Source organism: Gasterosteus aculeatus, chromosome 6 (genome assembly GCF_964276395.1).
Source record: "Gasterosteus aculeatus chromosome 6, fGasAcu3.hap1.1, whole genome shotgun sequence".
Lineage (NCBI taxonomy): Eukaryota > Metazoa > Chordata > Actinopteri > Perciformes > Gasterosteidae > Gasterosteus > Gasterosteus aculeatus.
In genome coordinates this window covers 4,630,207-4,650,885 of record NC_135693.1, presented here as the reverse complement: position 1 = coordinate 4,650,885, position 20,679 = coordinate 4,630,207, and the positions used below count along the sequence as shown (strand labels likewise).

At 44.7% G+C, this 20,679-nt stretch overlaps 1 protein-coding gene across 1 annotated transcript; it reads left to right on the top strand.

Annotated features, from left to right (window-relative positions):
- The first annotated feature begins 506 nt into the window (after window positions 1–506).
- Window positions 507–19,730, top strand: LOC120820239 (heparan-alpha-glucosaminide N-acetyltransferase). The gene is made up of 18 exons (XM_040177772.2): window positions 507–721; window positions 883–977; window positions 1,377–1,495; window positions 2,418–2,536; window positions 4,347–4,416; window positions 4,513–4,579; window positions 5,962–6,044; window positions 8,843–8,919; window positions 9,737–9,767; window positions 9,852–10,012; window positions 12,123–12,235; window positions 12,432–12,553; window positions 13,156–13,279; window positions 13,388–13,474; window positions 14,931–15,008; window positions 17,646–17,716; window positions 18,787–18,899; window positions 19,442–19,730. The coding sequence occupies exons 1-18, from the start codon at window positions 640–642 to the stop codon at window positions 19,621–19,623; spliced, it is 1,794 nt and encodes a 597-aa protein (XP_040033706.2). The 5' UTR covers window positions 507–639; the 3' UTR covers window positions 19,624–19,730.
- The last annotated feature ends 949 nt before the right edge of the window (window positions 19,731–20,679 follow it).

Sequence of the window (20,679 nt, the reverse complement as noted above, 5' to 3'; positions counted from 1 at the left end):
GTCAGGCTGGTATTTGTAGTGGGATTCTGCACAGATGTGTACACTGTGTGACGAAAGCCACTGTCAGTCATTCACACTTTTAGATGTTGTATTGTGTGTGTGTATATGCACACGTACTGAAACATGGACTTCATTGTCCAGAGTCTCTGTTTAACAGGACAGCAGGTTTGGAAGCGAGCGCCGCTCTTCTGGGAGTCCATGTCAAAGGTTAATGAGCTGCTGCTGGGAGACTGGCCCCGTGAACTCATCTGTCACAGCCAGCGCTCAGGGAAATGAGCTGGTTAATGAAATGAGGAGACGGAGAGGATGTGACAAGTGATCAACATTTAACAGTTGGCCGGCTGGGGAAATGAGAATGCTGCTGCCAATGGTTTGGATCGTGTTCGGAAATAACAAGCTAATCACTTTGACTTCCACATAAGCTTTTTAAACTGGTGAAGTATCTGTCTTTAACAATTCTCACTTTATTCATCTGTTCAACAAAATTGCAGACTAATATCACCCCGAACATTATTCCAAACATGTAAACAAGTTTGATGGATCCACCAAACAGGCGTGCACGCCGCACTTCGACCCTTTTTATGTTGGTCTGGGTGTTATAAAGACAATCGATTGAGGTGGCACTTTTCAAATAGCAACATGGAGTCCAGCAGAACACTTCAAGCAAGTCTAACTGTGTTAATCCTTGTAACCAGCAGCTACGGAGGACGCCTACAACCAGGTGAGTCTTTGAGGAGTCAAAAGTATCCCTTGACATTTGACGCATGATTCTACCAACATAGCTAAGTTTGCTGTTTTTTTGCCTTATCTGGCGTCTGAGAACTCAGTCGATAGTATTTGGTAACGTGGATCATAAATGAGTGCTGTTCTGAATCTTTGCAGAGCCCAATCTGAGATTGAACCAGGCTCTGTTAACGTTCCATAACCAGCTGACCGAAGAAGTGCAGGTCTCCTACACGTCAGATTACTGCTACAAGGTAGAGGACATGTACTGTCTGTCTCGTCCCCCCATCGGTCTGGTTGTCCAGGTGGACCATGACATCAGCAAGTTTTCCTTTTGTTAATGTGAGGGGTTCATGTTTGACCTCCATGTTTCTCGCCCAAATCAAGAAGCCCTCCAATGATTTGGCAAACACTCAAATTCAGATTAGATCCTGATTGTACATTTCCCATAATGCCTCGCTATGACTTGACTAGGCTTCTGTTGTCAAGTAATTACTCAAATCCTGTGTTGCATCTCACTCCATGTGTGTCGGGGCAAATAAACAATCGAATCCTTAATAACTTTTAATCATCATAAACCCTTTGGCTGTGTCTTGGGACTCTTCTGAGTGTACAGCACATTAAGTCAGTGTTTCACCTGTTGTTCTTCTCAGTGCTTGTTCCTGCATCTGGTCACGGTGACACACAGCAACAATGCATCTGCTGTGCTCAGCACAAAATTCGCCCTGACTCTGGAGGTGAAATCACACACCACGAATGCAACTCTTTGCAGGTAAGTATTAACTTTCTAACCGAACACCAATAACAAACACATCAAACCACCCACAATCCTCAGCGGTAAAAATGCTGATTAGTTCCCTGTTTACTCATCTTAACTAGCCGTGGGAGTGTATTGCTCTTGTTTCCGGCCTGATATACGCAGCGTGGTGGCATCCGATCATCGCATCAGCAGTCTGTGGGATTATTTACAGGGCTGGGGGAGTAATCCTGACCTGAGTGATGCCCTCCCTTTAAACTACCTCCCTGGATATTGATCAGGAGCCTTTTTGGGGTTAATAAGACCTGACATTCCAATATTGATGAAAAGGGCTCATTAAAGCTTCAGAGCAGCTTGTCCTGTGGAAGCCTCAGCGGGGATGTCAACTGGAGGAGGCAGGCGGCATATTTAAGAACAATCAGGACTGACAGGACACCGGGGCAGAGTTTCCCATCTGGGGGTCACCTGTAAACATGGGGCCAGAGATTCGGTAACATGACAAGCCTGTGGTACTTTTTCGTACCCTCTCAGAGGTCTGGCTGTGAGCTGCGTAGATCAATGTCCAGGTCTCTAACACGACTGTGCTGCTATTGATTCCCTTCCCCTTTAAAAAAAACAAACACTCCAAGTGACAGCTAGTATGTCATCCCCAGTGGATCAATACGAGTGTGTAATGCATGTTTTTGGGGCCTGACGGGAGGTCACAGGGATGCATGTAGAGTCTGCAGACACTAGGTGGTGCTCCGCAGCCTCACAGTCTTAAAACACCATTTTATAGTCAGGTGAAAAGGAAAACAACAGCAAGTGGATAAAAAGGGTAATTTAATACATGCTGCCGAGGAAATATGCTTTTGAAAGGGGATCAAATACAAACAGAGTGTTGTTTTATGTGCTTTTAAGGGAAGTGTGTCTCAACATTTCCCTGTTTTGGATGCAGGTGGAGTCAGACATATGGAGAAGGTGGTCATTACTCGGTTTGGATCCAGATGTCCGAGACCGCCAATAACTCCAGCTGCACTTTCACTGTGGATAAGAAACCAAACAATGTTTACATGCGTAAGTGCACAACACCAACAAGGAATACGTGAGGATGACGCTCTGCGATCAGTCGCATAGTTTGGAATAACACACTGAGAGTGAAGGGGATGGCTTCGGTGAGACACATTAACAGCAAAGGAACCCGGGTCCACGCTCGGGCCAGGCCTTTGATCCGCTCTCTACTTAATCGAGTCAGCAAAGAGGGGGATCACATCTACTGAGCAGCAACACTCCTCCATCTCCTGGGACACGATGTGTATCGATCAGATAAGACGCGCTGTCTTGAAAAGAGATAAAAGAAAAGCTTTTCTGTTTGTTCTGAAGGCCTGCCCCCCCCCCGCGCGTGGAGCATTGTGGGTAATACATTAGGGAGTGTGGAAGGATTAGGGCGTAATGGGATTTTGAAAGCGTCTCCCTCCATAATGTACACTGTACTTAACAATATTGCAGATTATGTTGTGGATCAGACTTTTGAGGCCAAGTAGCCATTATCCAGGCAGCTGTACGGTCAGCGCGACGGCACCCCTCGCCGCGTGATGAGCTTCCATTAGCTGTGCACACCAGTGATTACACCAACTCCCCGTAGGACTCGCTCAGCCTAAGTACTGGTCTGGTCAGCGGCTCGAGGCGGGTTAGAGTGGCCTTGCTAGGGAATTTTCAAAGTTTACTTCAGCGCTTGGGATTGATCGGCCGCGGTTCTCTGTGAGGTCATTTGGCGGCTGCGGTATTCTTCGAGGATATGTTTCTGTGCACCTACTATCAGACGCGTGCTTTAATCACGTTAGTACCGTACTCTGCATTGGTTCACCAACCACATGTCACCTGCCGAGGATGAGGGGGGAACTTAATCGAGTTGCTTTGAAACGAGCTCGTTCATTTTATGATCAATAACTAATAGAGCGAGCGGGGCAGAGATCTGCCGTGGTTCCACTTCATGCAGCCGAGATGCCGCGTAGTGACTCTTTGCTCAGGGTGGATGTCATCATGGGGATCAAGCTCAGGTGGCACGGCTGCTCTTTGTTTGTTTTTCCACTGAAGGCAAACACTGAGTGTACTGTGCCCCGTATTTCCTGTGCTTTGACGCAAGAAGACCAGACTGGCATCGCCCAGTTATAGTGTTATAGTTTTACCATTGGTTTCATCGTTGGTAACACAGCCGTAAAATGTCTCATCGATTTTTCGCTGCTGCAGATGGTGGTTGAGCAATAATGTAGTCAACAATTTAGAAACGTCTAAGTGGTTTTTAGCATAATGATGTGTCACGTTGGACATATCTCTCTATCTGTACATCAGTATCTACATTAATCAGGGAAACAGAAGAAGGGAACTTTCGTTTCTCAAACAGTAAACACATGTTGCCCGATCTTTCTCTTGTGATCTGGGTAGATTTCTTCATTCGTTTAGCAAAACAAAACATTTCCGCTGCTGTGTTGCTGTTATACACCTCATCTCGACCTGACTCACCCTCTGGCAAACCAGCCCTCTCCCCGAGTCTTTGTTTTTCTTGTCCATTTTCCTTTCGGTGCGCCTGCAGGCTTAGATTAGCCAGATGGATCGAGCAGAGAGTTTTCCATTAGGTCCTTGTTTGTCACTTGAAGGATCCCCCTTGACACGGGGTTGACTGACAGAGAGCCACGAGGGAGTCCAGAGGCGAGTGAAGCAGGCAGTTTAGAGTGATAATCAGGCCTTTCATCCGCAGTCGCATCCGATTCTGATAGAGACGTACAGCATAACGGTCGTGACAGGGACAGACGGACAGACTGCAGATCGGTCAGATGGTCCAGTCTGATCACCCAATGTCCCTTTTTAAACATTTCCTTTTTTCCAGCTCTTCTGGTGGCAGCTCTCTTATTGGTCGTACTCGCTGTCCTATTCATTGCGAGACCCTACATCCACAGGTAACCACGTGTTTTAGACGTCATCCGTATTAAAAACACCTTCCTGCACTTATTCCTCCATCAGAACAGGGCAACTCAGGCTTGTTCCGTTTACAGGAGGTGCTGTGCATCCAAATGTATCAGGACCGTTTGCTGCCAAGGCCCTCAGCATTCAGACGATAATGTAAGTAAAATCTACCTCTAATGAAAACATTAGATTAGTATCTTACTAAATGCAATGAGATGACACAGATGAGTGGTTTGATTGATTCGATTTGGATCAATCATAAACCAATCCAATGGAATCAGAGGCAATCTCATCACTGCCACATCTCTGTACCAACCATAAAACACACAATTGTATTCGTGGATATTGTGCGTATGATAAATATGTATGGAAACCTTTAGTATTATTTTTTAAACTGCTGCGGTATCTCACAATTCGAATCCTTCAGAGGAGCGTTTTGCATCACCACTTTTTTTTCCTGCACTGCAGAAAAGGATTGACTTCAAGCATCAAACATTAAAGTTGCCTTAATCCAACAGAAACATCGTATTATTGTCATTGGCAACTGCGCGGCCTGCGCTGCATACCAAAATGTCTCTGAGACTCCAGTCATCAAGACGTTTGGGAGACACTAATGGAATGATTGATACAAATGTTAGCGGAGCCGATTGTACAGAAACGATGCAGCGCCGCGTCCGTCCAATCATCCTGCTTGTTGGCAAGAGGCGCTGTGTAATTTCTGTGAGCATGAATGGCTCCTCTCATTCTTCCATTCAAGATGTCTCTGTCTTCCATATGCGGTCTGGATGGCATGCAGATCCATCACAACATATTAGTGCCGGTGTCTTCCTGCTCTGGCTCTTTAAACTGCTGCGTAAAGGCCAGCGAGTCAGGCTAATCCAACTGAGAGGGCAACAGGCCAGAGTCATCTCAGTGCTGCCTTCACACAGAGCCGCATGCAGCACCTCCAGCGGCCTTTACACCACTTCCGACCCATGCAACAATCAGGGTTTTGGGTTTTGTCAGCATTTTAACAGTTATTTAACTCTTAACAATTCTTTGGGAGGGCTGTATAACAGTTGTATGTGTTTCTATCTGTGTCCTGTGTTTTTAAACTCTCTAAAGTAGAGATGGAACAGATAATAATGAAAAAAACACAACTTGAATCCAGCCAAAGCATGCAGCTTTTTGGAATCAAATGCCTTCTAATAAATAAACTTCAAGCCTCCTACTCAGCCCCAGAATTCTGTCAGACACAGTTATCAGCTAGTGAGCAGTGACTGTTGGACCTAATCATCAAAAAATGAATGAATGCTGATGTTCCTCTTGTATCACCTTTTCCTTGATTATCTATATGAGGCAAAAACATTTAACGTTTACAAATCTGTCAGTACTGCTTTAATAAGTTAAGACAAATAGCCGTCATGAGTAGAAACGACATTCAGTAGTCAAATACAGAGTTAACGCATGTTGCTGCTTTAGTAACACCTTGTATGAACGTGTTTAGTTCATTAAAAGCCCATTAAAAGATTTTGTTTCCTCTCCACTGTCTTCGACAGGAACTCGTAGAGGCTTGTGAGGCTCAGCAGAATACCACTAAAGCTAAACCAGCACGTCTGCTCTCACTGGACACTTTCCGAGGGTATGTGCGCCATCAACAACCATCCTGTTTGTCAGTCTATCACCACATGTGACTCGTTCACATGCTTATTCTTTTTAGAGCAGTCTGGGGCATGATGAAGATCTACAGACCCAATGTAATGAATAATTACAGGGGTCACAGTCTGGCCACAGGCTCCCCTAGGCTTTGTTATCGGGCGGTGCAGCTTCGGGCATGATTTGGGATGTGAGCGCGTCTCGGGTTTGGAACAGTGTGTTTCTGTTGGACAGGAGTGATGCATGTGATTGAATCTGGGCTCCCTGCTAGCCTTAATTGTGGCCTGGGGGTAGACACAAAGCACGCCTCTCTGGAAACAGGATGCTGGTGTGGCTTTGACCTCCCTCTTGCCAAATAATTGATGTAATAATACCGTCAACATATCAGCACACATCCACAGGGCCATAGATCTCCTGCCAAAATGAGGAGCGAGAGGAAATCCAGCAGCACAGAGGCAGCATCCAGCAGACAATTGGCATCTTCTCCATCTGTGACTTCCTTTTTGGATGGGAAGCCATGTGAAACCACCGCGCTTATGAGCCGGGCTCAAAATGTTTCTAGTTTGGGAGCTGAGTTAGTTGAGTGTGCTCAAACTCCCTTCTGTTCAGTTCCACTGACTTATTGGCTGAAATATCCCTGTGTGGTTACAGGTACTTACCACATATTGCCGTACCTGGCAACCCACATAATCCAACCATGACTCAGCGCTCCGGATTAACGCTGCGTGGGCCTCCACGGGCCCGTGATTTATGAACCACACTCCCCAATAAGTCACAACTTTCTGCAGGCAGCAGACGCATCGGGGACATAAACGCTGAGACATTTCTGAAGGCAAAAGGTTTTTCTTCTGAGCTGAAAGGTTTTCCTGATCATTGCTCAGGCTGCACTGACATGATATACAGAGACCAGCGGGGCACGGTAACGCCTTCATTTTTCTAAAAGGATTCGGTTTTTAATCTTGCGCCACGCCGCTAAAAGCCTGTCGCCGGTTTCCACACTGTGGAAAATGGCACCGTCAGTAGTTAGCAGTGCTACACGACAGAGGGAACCACGGTTACAGCAAAACAGCGGACTCCCGCTTGCATTTAGCACCAGCTGGCCGACTCTGTTCATTGTTATGACTGAGCTCCAAGTTCCCCTCTGATTGGGTTTCAGATACGCTCTGATGTTTGCTCCCCCCAAAAATGGCATTTCCACTCAAGTAGTAATTTATTATGACTAGATTGGAGGTTAGTGTGTTAGATATGGCCAGCCCAGTATGTAACTCAATCCTCTGCAGTGCAGAGTCCCACTATCCATTTGAATGGGGAAATGCACAAAGCGATACGCTGTACGTAATTCGTCATGCGTGTATACAGTGATTCAAATCAAAGTAGCCCATAAGCGTCTGTCACCGAGTCATAACCGGTTGTCACTGCTGAAAGAAAGACACATTCATCTATAATCTGTTAGCTATAAATCATGAACACCGAATCCTAGACATAAATTAAGTCTATTACTGAAGTGACAAATGCTCATTGGAGAGCTTCACATGGATATTTGCAACTTCAACCTGATTAGGAACCAAGAAACACCCCTGTGGTGTTTCAGCCTGGATGTTATTAACTTTGGTGCAACACAAAGCAAAATGATGTCACTGCACATCATATTAATTAGGCAATTAATAATAATTAGTTGCCGCTAGTGTCACGCGTGTGCGGCATTTTGTAATGGGAAATTGAGCTCCCATTTAACGACGCCCAGAGTGTTTTGATTAAAAAGACGGCCAATATGCGCTGATATTACAGGGACTTTCACCGGGCCTCATCTGGCCACTGATTTACCGCTGGTCTTTGTCACTATGGCGACTAATGGATGTGTTCGCCAAAATCTAAATGATAGCCTGCATTCATATGTGTGCGTGCTGCAGAGAGAAAGAGTACCGGGACACACGCTGCAAGGTTTACTCTACTTTAATGGCCCGTTTGAGATGATAGCGATTCAAATCTTGTATCAGCAGGTTGGGGCTAAAACATCAGTAATGGCTTTGCTGCTCCGCTTAATTGAATCCGGGCAGAAAAACCAGAGGAGGCAGAGGAAGATACAGCGCACCTTATCTGGGAGTCTTGCTCTTAGAGGTTATCCTGATCTTGTTATGACTCTTAAAGAATCCCTCAATCATTTTTCTCTTTTCTTTTTGATTCAATAAAACGGAAATTAAAAGCATAAATATTTAAGAGGGGAAAAGGCTGGATTTTGCCTCGAAGCAAACCTCTCGCACATACGGCCGTTTTGTGTTGTGTAACCCCCCCCCCCCCCCCACACACACACACACACACACACACACATTCTGACATGCAACGCGAACACCTCTCTTCCCTGCGGTGTCTGAACCAGTGAGGCACTCCATCACGTGTGCTGTGTTTCAGCAGCCTTGGCCGGTGCTAAACTATAAAGTGTATCATATATTAGAGGCAAAGTCTTTAGTCAGCACTCCTGCTTGGGGAGATCCAGAGGACAAGTGTTCATTTCCTGAGTGATTCATAATGCTTAGATTGCATTACCTTGCATTTGGGGTGCAACAGAATAAAAAAAAAACCTCCTCTGGCCGCTTTAAAACTTGATATTGTTTGTGATTTATTAGAGAAAAATTTAGATATTAACTTTTAGCGCTTGATTTCTATTTGTTTGAAAACCATTTTCACCCATATTTCCATCATTGCCTGTAGTGGGTGACGGTTAATCCAGTTCTTGGTGATTTATTCAGTGTGCCATGGTGCTGACTCACTGTAATGTGTTTGTAGGTTTTCCCTGATTGTGATGGTGTTTGTGAACTACGGAGGAGGAGGCTACTGGTTCTTTCAGCATGAACCTTGGAATGGTTGAGTAGAACCGTTTTCTTTCCCTTCATCTGCAATTCCAGTAGATTTAAAAGCTGAAAGGACAGCAGCCGACAGGGCTCCTGTTTCTAGGAAGGCACATGAATGTACGACTTCTTTCACATGACGCAAAATATGAAATGAATGTGTTTGCAGCTTTCTCCTCATCATATCTGTAACATTTTCAGATTTTCTGTCACTAATTATGAAATACAGAGTCTCAAATCAATCACACCCGACGCCAAATGATGCACAGTCCATAGATTATGATTGTTATTAGCAACCAGGGAGGAGACGAGAAAGAGGCGTGATGAATGTCTAGCTAGGAGGATTGGGGAGGGCAGAGAATGTGTAGTACTTCTTCTCCTGCAGCAGCTGCTCTTGAGGTGCCCTGGAGCAAGGCACCTCTGACTCAAAGACGCCGCGGTGAAGGTCAAAGCAATAAAAGTTTTTAAAAAGCAAAAATGGCACTGCAGGTTTTGTAGAAATCCATGTCCTGCTTTTAGGGTTGCTCTCAATTTAACTCCTATAATAGCCTCCTTTCCACATCTACAATGACGTATTGATTTCAGGGGAGGTTTGATTAATCTTCTCTTTGCCACTGTCACAGGGGTGTAAACATTTATCCACATTTAGGAAGTGGAAAGTTAATTACTAAAGTTGCACAAAAGGACATAACATTGTTCTTAATTAAACCGGTACTCCTTTTGGATTGCAGAGATTAGCAAAGAGCAAGAACTGTGAACAGTGTTTAATGGCATCCAATTCAGCTTTCTGTGTTTCTATTGATGATAATGGAGGCTTCTGGATTCATTGCAGGTCTAACTGTGGCCAGTCTCGTCATGCCATGGTATGACTTTTATATATGTACAAATATCCACGTTTGTGTGTATGTTTATGTGTTTTAACGGCCCAATACTGTTATGTCTTCCAGGTTTGTGTTTGTTATTGGGACTTCGGTGGTGTTAGCTTTCACGTCCATGCAGAGGAAAGGAGTCAGCCGCCTGCAGCTGCTGCGCAAAATCACCTGGAGGACAGTGGTCCTCATGATGCTTGGCTTCTGCTTCCTGAACTACTCTCCCATAGACGGATCACGTAGGTGCAAGACACTCTCCACTTTTTGTTTTGTTCTGAAAATGAAAAATGATGTAACATCAACAAGTTTGACAGATTCTGGAAAAACGTTTTTTCAAGATTCATTCCATATTATCTCATAGAAACCTGCAACAAAAGCTGGATAAATAACTGATGGCAGAACTGATCTGATCAGCTCCATGTGGCTTATTTAAATCCTTGATTGATTTATGACTACACTTTGTCTTGACTTAACTTTTTTACCAAACTGAATATGTTTAGGTTTTCTGACTGTTACTGACACAAAACATGTATGAAATGTTTTACAGATAAAAAACAAATCAGCAGACTGATTCATTATTATAATAATCACTAGGTGCTGATGGTGCATGGAGTAGAGAGGGTGCGCCGGGAACCGCTTTGCATGTAATGTAATGCAGCTTACATTTTGTATTTTCCTACAATACACTGCAGTTGAAGACGAAGATGTATTTTGATGCAGATGTGTGATAAAAGCCAAAGCTGCAGGGCTGCGTCGAGGTTTTAAGGAGGGGGGGGGGGCGCCCTGCACACATTAGCCATCCCCAGTGCTAATGGACTTTCCTGGGCCAATGTCTGCGTAACTGCGTTAACAAAAATATTATTATTGTGTGTGCAGTCTCAAAACCCAGCACCAGGGGACGTTTAACAGAGGCGGATTGAGCAAAAACAACCGCTGCTTAATGGACGATTACAAACAGATAGTGTTACACTCTTCAGCCCCATGCAGCTGCTGTACAGGCGGCTGCTGCAGCTCATAACAGCACGACTTCTCCCACAAACTGCAGCTTTGCCCTCCATCTCCAAGGACGTTCTCTGCAGTTCAGCGCCAGGGTCTGATCTAATAAGGGAGTGGAGTCACATTGGCTCAATACGTTAAAACCATTCCGATGTCAGAGGGACGGGGGAAGGTGTCAACCTTTGACAGAAACTGTGACTCGTTTCGATCAAAGCAGTGACCTTGAAACTACATTTTTGGTTATTTCATTTCACTCAAATGGCCGACTTGCACACTCCGTTGTTGGTTACACCATTAGAAACGCACTTGATTTAATGGCTGTAATTCACATTCAATTAGGTGAACTCATCAGGGGGGAGGTAAACACGTGGCTTTTTCTCTGGATTGTGTCGAAAACATTGTTTTGCTTTGGCCGACATGTGTTTTCAATGTGCAATCTTTGGCGATTTGACATCTTTTTGGGATGGTGACAAGCTCCAGATGAAGATGAACTCAGAAAGCCAGATTCAACGCTGACTGACGCGAGGTCTTTAGAGGGTGTTTAAATCAGGAAAGCTCTCTGTTTAAAAGTTTTTAGTTCTGGTATTAGTTCATTTTTGTTCTATTGTTCTATTTTATTCTCTTCTGCTCACTTCCACCATTGAATCATTATATTATTCAATCAATGACTGAACGTGCTCAGAGATGGGATGCAGACAGCAGAGCTTTCTCTTCTTCAATGATATTGAGCATCACAAAATGTTTTTACAGTTTCCTGCAAAACTGTGACTTTCAGTCAGTTTTTAATTTAGGGGACACACGTGTGTGGAGACACAGATGCAGTTAGTTATCCGGGTGGAGGTGTAACCTGCCCCTTTAACAAATGTGTCATAAGTAAGAGCTTCCTCCTTTCCTATGAAAGGAGAGACTTCCGCCTCTTATTTGATTTGCCCGGATCAATGATTGGGATTACACTGTTTTCGTGGCACTTTGTGCAGCAGAGAGCTTTTCAATTAACTAACGTGTAGATTACCATCAATCTCTCAACCCAAAAGAAACATTTTGTTGTGACAAAGAGATAACTGTGAACTGTGAATCAGCCTCCCGGGTTCCTGACATGTCCGTGTCCTGAAGGCTGACACTGTTTCCCCGTGCGGCGAGCTGTCCATCATCCCTCAGGAAGTAGTGATGTGGTGGAGCGACAGAGCAGATGTTCTCATGTCCTCCACTATCAATCTCCCGATCAGCAGGAGAGGCTTCCGAGTTGTATGTGTTGTGTGTGTGCTTGTACATGAGTTGTAAGGTCATGCATTCATCGTGGTCTATCACGGCACTTGTAGTGGTTCACGCTGTGTGTTGCTGACTGTGTTTCAGTGTCCTGGTCCTGGCTGAGGGTCCCTGGAGTGCTGCAGCGTCTGGGCTTCACCTACTTTGTTCTGTCTCTCCTGCAGACTTTCTGGGGCCAGAAAGAAATCCCACTGAGAACGGTCAGCAGCTCTGTCAAGGCCTTCACCTTAGTCATCACACACCAGGGGAACAAAGGAAACAAAACATCTACACAATGCCAATCTGCTGCCAAAATGCACCTTGGGTTCCTTGTCATTGCTGGGATAACTGACCAAACATGCAAAGCACAGTTGGTTAACAGTGTCTGAGAAGATGTGTTTGTGTGCTGTGATGCAGTATCACTGGTGGAACCCCGTCCAGGACGTGGTCCTTTACTGGCCACAGTGGCTGATTATCATCCTGCTTGAGGCTCTGTCGCTCTGTATCACGTTTCTCATGCCCGTACCCGGCTGCCCCACGTAAGTCAAAAACCAGATTCCCACTGTCTTCCAACTGATCGAGTGCAATCCTCTCATTAATCAACTGCACACATATGCTAAAAGTGTAAATGTCTTCGTGGTGAGTTGATCTCCAGTTGGGGCTGCAAGCGGCGGTGTTAATGTGCACCTTGTGTTGCTGGTGTTATGAACCGCAGTGATTTATGGGCCTGTGGTGGATGCTTCAGAGGGCATAATTACCCAATCTCAGCCTGTCATGTGCAATAAGAGGAGTGGAGGCAGAGGATCTATCTTTCCCGCTCGACGTCTTCTGCTCAGCCCTGCTTTTCTCTGTGTTTCCCCCTATTTCACAGAAATAGAAGCACACAATAGTTGCACTGTATCTTTAAACATCTAATTGTTTTTTGGGGGGATGGGGGGATTGATAATGATGTGTTTTATTTATAGGTGTCCTGAAGGACACTTTACAGGCACAATTAAAACTGAGCAGCAGTGTATCATAAAATCAAACGTCTTCCTTGCATTTTATTATTATATTTCAATTATTTAATCATTTATCATTTTGGTACGTTTTAATATTCTAAGATATACTTTTTATACCATTCTATATCGTTTGCTATCAGAGGGTATTTGGGAGCCGGTGGAATCGGTGATTACGGTCTCTACCCAAACTGCACTGGGGGCGCGGCGGGGTACATTGACAGGCGGATGTTTGGTCACAACCTATACAGATACCCCACATGCAAAGTAAGAACTTTTTCAAACAACACTATTCTTTATTTTATCCATCTATCTAACAACATTACAGGTGGACTTAAAATAACTTTGCTCATCTTTTTTTCTTTTTTTTCCCAGCAAATATATCTCACCACGCAGCCCTTTGACCCGGAGGGGGTTCTGGGTACAATCAACTCCGTTGTCATGGGATTCCTGGGGATGCAGGTAGGCGGGATCATTTATCTACATTGTTTTCTAAGTTGTCACTATAATTCGTTTTTATTAGTTTCAAATTTCCCATTGCTTGTAGAAGGAGTAATGTTTTTCATGATTCTGTACTTTTGCTCAGTTTAGGTTATTTATTAAATGAATATGAAGGCTTCATACAGTCAGGTCACTCGTAATAGGTTTTGTGATATCTGACATTTCATTAATGGCTCTTAAACCATTTTAAATTTACAGTTTTTTTTATATTTCCACAAAAAGTGCCAGTCAGTGAGTTTAATCCCAGATGTGAAACTGGAAATGAAAACGTTTTAACTAGCATTAGTACTATTTTTCTTTGCCACTGTTTACAGCTGAATTGTTTTTCTCAAACAACCTAGAGTAAGTAAATACCAAAAAAACTGCAACTGGCTCGGTATTTTGGTTTTGTATTTCACAAATATCTTTATTTCAACACTTTGAACAAGTAAAATTGAATTGCAAGAGATGCTTAGCAAGATTCGGAAAATATGTGTCTGTACAAAAACATCTGTATAAAATAACATAAAAGCCACGTTGTTATCCTTCTCTTTGTTAATGGGATTCTGCTGATAGCGGGATCCTAGTCTGGTAGCTGAGCACTACACACACACACACACACACACACACACACACACACACACACACACACACACACACACACACACACACACACACAACTCACGCGCACACACACAGAGCATCAATAAAACCTATATTTTATTCAAACAAAATCCACCTTAAAGTACCAGTACTATTTATTTTCTGGCATCAGTGCACCTTGCATAACTGGAAAAGGGGGACTTCTGCTAGTGAGATCTCAGGAAATTATTCTAAAGCACCAACCTACACATCCACCCGTCCTAGCAGGAGTTTACTGCACGCAAAGACTGCTTCCCGCCTAGTTGCAAGAGCACAGCTGCCCCCCCCCCCCCCCCCCCCCCCATGTTAATGACAAAATGTTGAGCGGAAAAAGTGAGGAGAGAGCTTTTGGACTTTAGACGTTAGCTTCTGGTGGTGGCCGTGTCACTTATAACCATTTGTGTTGTGGGAAGAAGTCAAGCAAAAGCAGCCACATTGCTCAATTCCCAGTGGGCGGTCGGCGCGGAGCCCTTCAGTCAGCGCGTCTTAGACGACACGCCAGGTGCCCGCCGCCCTGCTCTGTGCTCGCCCGCGCTAATGTCCTCAGCTGAAGCGTATTCATCATCACCAAATTAATCAGAGGGTGTGGATGTCTTCCACTGCACATCTGGCTCAACGGGATAGGAGAAATGTGACCCCCGCGTCAGGGACACGCCATCGACACCCACGTCCCAGGCTTATTTGGTTACCCGGGGACAAATGCACGTCCTCACCCGGTTGTTGGTGTTTACATTGTATTTCTCATGAAATGGGATGATGAAATGAGTTGTGGTGTCTCTTCCTCCTTCTACCACAGGCCGGGAAAATTATCATTTTCTACAAGGGGAAGAACATCGTCATTCTCTGTCGATTCCTGGCGTGGGCCGTCATCCTGGTACGTAACATCACGGGGAGGCTTTAAACCCAGCTGGTAATGAGCAAAAGAAAAGTAAAACAAAGACGTAGTTCTTCCTCTATGAATCACACGGAACAAAGCACTTTTATGGTTTTGCCTGTCAACGTGTTCGTGTTCGTGTGTGGGTTTTAGCCATAGCTGTCAAACCCTTTCATTAGCCGGACTTAGTTGAGGAGATGCGTGTGATCTTGGTACAATTAAATCACATCCATGTGTGGCTGTGTTTACAGGGCAGGCATGGGTACCTGGGGCCCCGGGGCCATATGTACTGTACACTGTCTCTCATTGCCTGTGTGCCTCACATGTGGTTGTAGATTAGAAGAGTTTTGCCTGTTACTTGAACAACCGAATTGAAGAGAAAGGCTAATTCATAAAGTATTTACAAACCAATCACATGACAGTATGGACACAATGGAATAACAGAAGTAGATCAAAGTTCATTCAAATCCATATGAATGAAAGATGAATTTCTCTATAAATCTGTGAAGACGTTATTTGTGGTCATGTTTGTTTTGTATCCGTGGTCATTCTGGGTGGTCTCAAAGCACAAGAAGAGGCAAGCTGGCCCCTGTTTCATTGAGAGGGGGAACGCGTCCCACAGGGAGAAGCCAAGTGTTATACGAGACAGCCCCGTTTTGCATTTCTTAACCCGACAGGAGGCCGTGAAGTCTGCTCTAACGAGATTGACAGATATCCGTGTGGAACGGCCCGGCTTTGCTGAGGTGTGCTCGGCCACAGTTTGCGTGTACGTACAGTACGATGCTGCAGAGATGCGGCCCGTTCTCAGCAGGAAGCTGCAGGCCGGGGGCGCAGACATCCTGAGCCGGCCGCGCTGCGATGATGGAGCCGGAGGAGCTGGCTCCATCACCCGGCCTTTGAAATCAAACTGTGAAGGACAAAAAGGAGTGGCCAGTAGAAACACACACATCCAGTTAGTATTACGTGATGTGGTTGTTGCTCATTGCACTGCCTTTTTTTTACTGTTTGACCAACGGCCTTAAAATAAGTGAACCGTTTCATCCATCATCCATTAATTCTACAACTATATATTGTATATATGTATTGGGTTCAATATCTATGATCAAAATCCAATACAAGAAGCCAAGTAGCTGAGGAATGGGTCTTTTGTAGTTGTAATCAGGAAGAATCTTGTTCATATCCGTGAGAATCAATTGAAATTCTGTTGTAGCAATTTAATGTTGTTAACCTCATTTCAAAAATGACAAATCTCCCCATTATTCTCCCGGTGTTGAATCTTATTGACTATCATTGTGGAGCGAGTGACTGGAGGGAGGTGAAATATATTAGATCCATTTGGCTTCTCCCAGAGGCACAGAGTGATAAAGTAACATATAAGGAAATAAATAAACATTAGGCTTTTATGTTTTCCTCATGTGTCTCCTGGTTCACCGGCTAATGCTACATGGTGTGGATGCTCCTCAGGATTGTGACGCTGGAGATGTTATATTCAGGATCATACAGCGTTTAGTGACTTAAAATACAGGGACTTAAAATCCTGCTTAACTGAAATGGAGAATGACAATAAAAAAGATTTCCTCATGTTGCAAAGGTTGATAGAGAGAGCTGGCCTTCTTATGTTGACTCTGGGAAGGGAGACACGTGTTCCGCTGCACACGTGTATTTACTTTAGTTTGATCTAAATAACTCAAATACGGTATATCCCTTTTTAGTCCCACAAAAGAAAGAAAACAAAGCACGTTTTTAATGATTCTTCTGCTCTTTATACTGACTTTTCTAACATGATTTTGCCAGAAAGGGAGGCGGTGCAGAGCTGAACAGCCTCTAGTTTCAGACATGTGCTCTTGACATTAGCGGGTCCTCTCAGTTCTGCAGGCATCCAACCACAGGATTGCTATTATGCCCAAGAGGTTCCCCAACCAGAACCAGAACGCGTTGATACAGTAAAAGACCAGCCAGGTTTTTCACACAGCTCTCTGTGGTTTGATTTTTAGCGCCCTATTGATATTCAGGGGGGGCAATGCATCTTCCTAATAAACAACAGCCCCAGTTAATTAAAATCCAACGATCAGGCTCCAGAAGTTAGATTGAAATTGAGCGATTGCCCCACATACCAGCCCCGTCCCACATCCTGCTGCCTGGATAGCCTGGAGACTCAATCCAGTCCTGGATAGGCTATTTCCACACCATCGATTCTGTCATCTATACACATGATGGATATGCACCTAACAAGCATGTTTGGGCTCTGATCCACTGCTCCGGGTTCCTCTCTGGAGCACAAAATGTTTCCTCAAGTCTCTAAATCACATGTAATAGAGGATACGATAATGATTGCATTGATAAACGAGTATCACGTATTAGTATGTATTCTGGCTGATGAGACTGTGGAGTTGTGTTCAGACAGGTGTGATTCTGTGGCTGTATCCGATGTGTACAACATTCCAGGAGGATCGAATCGGCTTGTTTGCATTCCGACATCGTGTGGGTCACTTGATGGAACTTAGATACATCTGACTTTCAGACAATCGGTTCATCTGCCAAAATGTCTTTATTCCGTTAGCTCACGTTTGAGCAGCCCAGTACTGCTTGCTTTATCGCCCTCCATCGATTTGAAATCTGTTTCATTTCCACCCTCAGGGAATCTCTACAGCCATCCTTTCTAAGTGCACACGAGACGAAGGATTTATACCTGTCAATAAAAACCTTTGGTAAGTGCTTCCTGACCCTCTAAATCCAGCCACTTTTCCTCACAAAGGAAAGGATGGGTTTCCAACAGGCACAAATCAAGGCTGCTGAAACACGCGTTTACTTACCTCTAACGACAGCAACGACGGTAAATAATCACCAGCGCTGTCGGGAGTGTGAGGTGGAGCGGTTACACATCCTCACAACATGATCACTCTTCTTTCCAGCCAGGAAAATAAAGGATGCTTTATCCTCCCCACTCACTCACAACACATTTGAGCAGCTCTGCGTGATGGAATGGGATCAGGCTCTGGGAAAATCATCTCAGTGTTGCTTAAATCCCTCCAAAATGTTATGTGCCATTTTGGTAAAACAAGGTGTGGCATCTTGATAAGTGTCTATAATGATTTTGCAGGATACACAGCGCAATTACTACCTGAGACGTGAATAGCTTTACGACCTATGCATTTGTTCCCCTTAATATGATGTGAATCATTTTAATGTTGCAGCAGGAAGAATGCCGTTTCATCTGTGATGTGTAAGCAAATTCTTCGTGATGTTCCGCAGGGGCCCCCGCTAGCGCTGTGCTCATCCCTCGCCATTACCTGCCTGGCTTTTATAGGCAGTTCATCATACACAGGTTATTGAGCTCTTTAGGACGCGTGCCTGCCTGGATGTCTAGAAGTAATTAACTCCCAGCTAAGAATCCTTTTTGGCCCCACTTCAGCTGAGATTAAAAAAAAAGAAAAGAGCCCTCAGCAAGGAGGCTCCGGGAGGCTGCCGTTTTACATCAGATGGTATTACATCAAACATTCCTGCACTTAGGTACAGACTGGGACACGGAGGGCTGGCACGGCTCCACGGGGCACGTGCCAAAGATCCACCGCTGATGCCCTGGACCAATCCAGCAAACCGTCCCGCAGTTTGCTGGAATTGGCTGGAGACCCCTGGGTGTTATTTAGCTGCAGCACGGGATTGATAGACTCTTGTGTTTTTACACCCTTGTTCACACCACAGCGCTTACATCTCCGTGATGCCTGTAGACGAACCGCGGTCGTTATCGACGTGTGACATGGCGGTCTGTCCCCCGCAGGTCGTTGTCCTTTGTGTTGTGTGCAGGCTGCTCCTCCTTCCTGCTGCTGGGGGCCATGTACTTTGTCATCGATGTTAAGGGCTGGTGGGGCGGACAGCCGTTCATATACCCAGGTACTGTTGGGCCACAAATCAGGGGCTCAATGCATCACACTGGTTTATTCTGCTTTGGTTACAAAGAAACCCCCTCAGAAACTAAAGGCACTGATTGGCAGAGCTACATTGACATGGTGAATATAGAATTTGATGCCAGATTACTGCTAACAAGTTCGCCATATTAACTTTAGACATTATGATACATCAGATTTGGGTTTACGGCTAAAACATCTGTCAATCCAGGGTTAAAGGTAAAATTCAGGTGAATTTCAATCTAGGTCAAATAATTGCATTGCAAGTTAAATTTGCACTCGCTGCCTCCATTGTCAAGTCATTGGGGAAAGAGCACTTCTGACAAAGCAGATCAAACAAATGCAAAACCAAGTTGTCGGCCAGACTCGGAGGCAACCAGTTAATATGACTAATGTCAAATGTAACTTTGTTTTCAATGTTTTAGAAGTTTTCCTAATTGCCCCAATGTACTATATATTTTGTCAGAATACAAGTTGTCAAATCTCAAAGGATTCCTGTTGAGCAACAACTTATCCTCTCCTCCTCAGGGATGAACTCCATCTTTGTCTACGTCGGCCACACTATGCTGGGTTACTACTTCCCGTTCAGCTGGGAGATGCGCTTCACGGAGAACCACTGGGAGTGGCTCTTCCAAGGCCTGTGGGGAACGTCTCTGTGGGTGCTCACCGCTTACCTGCTCTACAGAAAGAAATTCTTCCTCAAAATATAAACCGGGGTGAAAAAAGACTCAATTTTTAATTTTTTAGCTAAACAAACACTATTCATGTAAAATTATATTGATTATCAAAACATCAGAATAAAAAAAATTGTGCTTGTTGTGTGTTTACTCTGTTTAATATACGGCGTGCTGACGTGCATTTGAATGAACTGTACTGTACTGTGCCATCTGAACGTGCTTCAAGTTTGATCAAATACACCACAGCTAACAAGTATGACATTGTTCCTCCATGAAACCCATTGAAGCAGTGCCCATTCTCTGAAGAAGATCTCTGCTTCATTGTCCGTGTGGGCAGCTGAGGATTTATTTGACGCCACTTGTTTTGTGCACTGAATAGACTGATTAAATCAAATACACTGAGGTACTACTTAACAAATTAGGACGAGTGATTCCACTACACACCGGGCCGGCCATTATGAGCCTGTTGCCATGGCCACTCCTTCTCCTTCAGTGTGTGTGTGTGTGTGTGTGTGTGCGTGTGTGTGCGTGTGTGCGTGCGCCGATACCATCTGCTGTCCAAGTGACAGGACTTTAATAGGGGTCAAGATGCACAGCTCACAAAGGAGTTTCATTAATGGGATCGACACCTCTTGCACTCATTGTATTAGAAAATCAGGGAAATTACACAAATCCAATTCATCAGAGGACAGAGACGTGCCCCCTCATGGAGCCTCAGCTCGCTACGCACGTTTCAATTTGACAAACGTGTTTAACACGTTGAGCTGACTCACCGACTGAAACAGCTCATTTTAAACGTTTGGATTTGAATGTTGCCACGATGGGGATGCGTGTGTAGAACGCGCGTGTGGCGGTATTGAACTCGCTCGGGTGCGTGTGCTCTTAGCATCAGGTCAGCCGGTGTGTACATCATGAAATGGCATCTGGTTAATGAAATGGAAAAGCGTCGTGCTCTTCTTCAAGAGTGAAACCGTATTACGCGCTGCTCGGTAATGACATTGCGTATTATCGTGTAGTGGTTTTGGTAAGTGTCTCATGAGCAGATGTTGTTGTTTGAATCCCTGTAGGTGCATCCTGCCTTCTTGAACA

Bases quoted from the DNA above. Each gene is read 5' to 3' on its own strand.
- LOC120820239 (XM_040177772.2), top strand. From the start codon at position 640: ATGGAGTCCAGCAGAACACTTCAAGCAAGTCTAACTGTGTTAATCCTT. The intron at 2,537-4,346 runs GTAAGTGCACAA...CCTTTTTTCCAG, and splicing joins ACCAAACAATGTTTACATGC to CTCTTCTGGTGGCAGCTCTC. The intron at 10,013-12,122 runs GTAGGTGCAAGA...ACTGTGTTTCAG, and splicing joins CTCTCCCATAGACGGATCAC to TGTCCTGGTCCTGGCTGAGG.